The sequence below is a fragment of the Apium graveolens genome, chromosome 2 (genome assembly GCF_009905375.1).
Source record: "Apium graveolens cultivar Ventura chromosome 2, ASM990537v1, whole genome shotgun sequence".
Classification (NCBI taxonomy): domain Eukaryota; kingdom Viridiplantae; phylum Streptophyta; class Magnoliopsida; order Apiales; family Apiaceae; genus Apium; species Apium graveolens.
In genome coordinates, this window is record NC_133648.1 from 203,657,761 (window position 1) to 203,659,646 (window position 1,886).

At 37.0% G+C, this 1,886-nt stretch overlaps 1 protein-coding gene across 1 annotated transcript; it reads left to right on the forward strand.

The window, feature by feature from the left end:
* Positions 1-371: 371 nt before the first annotated feature.
* Positions 372-1,621, forward strand: LOC141706148 (LOB domain-containing protein 12). The gene is made up of 2 exons (XM_074508958.1): positions 372-642; positions 1,075-1,621. Exons 1-2 carry the CDS (start codon positions 487-489, stop codon positions 1,438-1,440), a joined length of 522 nt encoding a protein of 173 aa, XP_074365059.1. The 5' UTR covers positions 372-486; the 3' UTR covers positions 1,441-1,621.
* Positions 1,622-1,886: the final 265 nt, after the last annotated feature.

The window sequence follows — 1,886 nt, forward strand, 5'->3', positions numbered from 1 at the left end:
AACCCCTTGGGCAACGTAGCATCCTATCACGCGCCATGGAGGTGGTCAACCTGCACCCTTGATTGTTCACAATGCTAATATATACGAGTACATGATTGCATATTAGTTGAGCAAATTGCCCTTTAAGACTGCTGTGTGAGCCCCCTTGATGTAGATGTCTAGAAAAGTATATATTTTGAGTTTTCTTTAAACTAAAAGTACTTCAAATTCTAATAATTTATCTCATTCTACACCATCCTTGCTACTTGTTGATAGTTTATTTGTTTAATATGCCTTTAATTTTAAAGTACAACTGATTCATTTCATACTATAATATTGAAGCATTATAAATACCCCATACAATCTTGTTATTCTCTCATAAGCCATATACATTTGCTCTACAAGGCCAATTGTTCCATTTTTTTCCGGTAAAGGCTCCTTGATTTCCTCCATTAAAGTTTAATCAATCTGCTTGAGTTGAGTATAATATATATTTAGCTGCACAACATGGTAGTAGCATCACCTTGTGCCTCGTGTAAGTTGTTGAGACGCCGCTGCGCCAAGGATTGCATCTTTGCTCCTTACTTCCCTCCTGATAACCCTCATAAGTTTGCCATTGTTCACAAAGTCTTTGGTGCAAGCAATGTCAGCAAGATGTTGCAGGTCTCTCTCTCTCTCTCTCTCTCTCTCTCTCTCTCTCTCTCTCTGTCACACACACACACACACATGCGCGCACGCACTCACACTAATTAACAGACGAGTCACTACCAACTCTAGTTCATTTCTTATTACCCAAACCAGTGATTTGTACTTTTAGTAATGTGAGGATGATTTATAATTTATTAGAAGTTGAAGTTGAAGTAGTTTTAGTTTAAAGAAATTATTAGGTAGTATAGTAGTGCTGAGGCCCGGTCCCCCAATGTATGCTACCTGGGGGGGGGGGGCAAAGGGAGTAGTCAGTAGTGTATAGTACGTAGCGTGACTACTCATGATATATAATTTGTTATTTGCGGTTATAGTAGTGATTTTCTGATTTCCATAGAATATGATATGTGCAATTTTATGCATGCTTCTGAGACATTTGTATAATTTCAGGAGATTCCGGTTCAACAGAGGGGAGATGCTGTGAGCAGTTTGGTGTTTGAAGCCAATGCAAGATTGCGAGACCCAGTTTACGGATGTGTTGGGGCAATATCCTATTTACAAAATCAAGTATCACAGTTACAAATGCAGCTTGCAGTTGCTCAAGCTGAGATATTATGTTTTCAGATGCAACAGCAAGATCCGCAACAAAACTTACCAATTATTACTACACAACAGATGATGACCCCGGACGACAAATCCCTTCTATTATCGACAAATAATTTCGACTATAGCCTTCAACAGCAGTACCTTAATTTTGGTTCTACTGGCAATATTGTCATGCAAGATCCTCCTAAGATAGAGTCTCTCTGGACATAACTAGCTAGCTAGACAGCTGCAAACTTGATAATATGCGCAACTTTTTTTAAAGTTGATTCATATATTTTTCTTAATTTTACAGTTATGTGTCCCCTTACCTCTTCATTGACTGCATATGTCTAAACAGGTAGCTAATTATTTAATTAACAATAAAAAAAGTAGTATGAACAGGGTTGTTAAGAACGGAAGTAATAATGTTACGGAGTCAACTGTATCATGTGAGATTTGGAGTGTAAATGCAGTTAACGTTACTTGATTTCTTAATTAAGTAGCAATAAGACGGTGATCTTTCTTACATTAACAGTTAATGCAGTTATCATTTATAATGCTAGCTGTAAAGCGACAACGTTCAATATACGATGGAAAGCTTAGAATGAGATCATGATATAAGTTGATCGTGTTAATATCATTCATAAGAGAATTCCTACGCACTTTATGTTAATTAA

Bases quoted from the DNA above. Each gene is read 5' to 3' on its own strand.
- LOC141706148 (XM_074508958.1), top strand. From the start codon at position 487: ATGGTAGTAGCATCACCTTGTGCCTCGTGTAAGTTGTTGAGACGCCGC. The intron at 643-1,074 runs GTCTCTCTCTCT...GTATAATTTCAG, and splicing joins ATGTCAGCAAGATGTTGCAG to GAGATTCCGGTTCAACAGAG.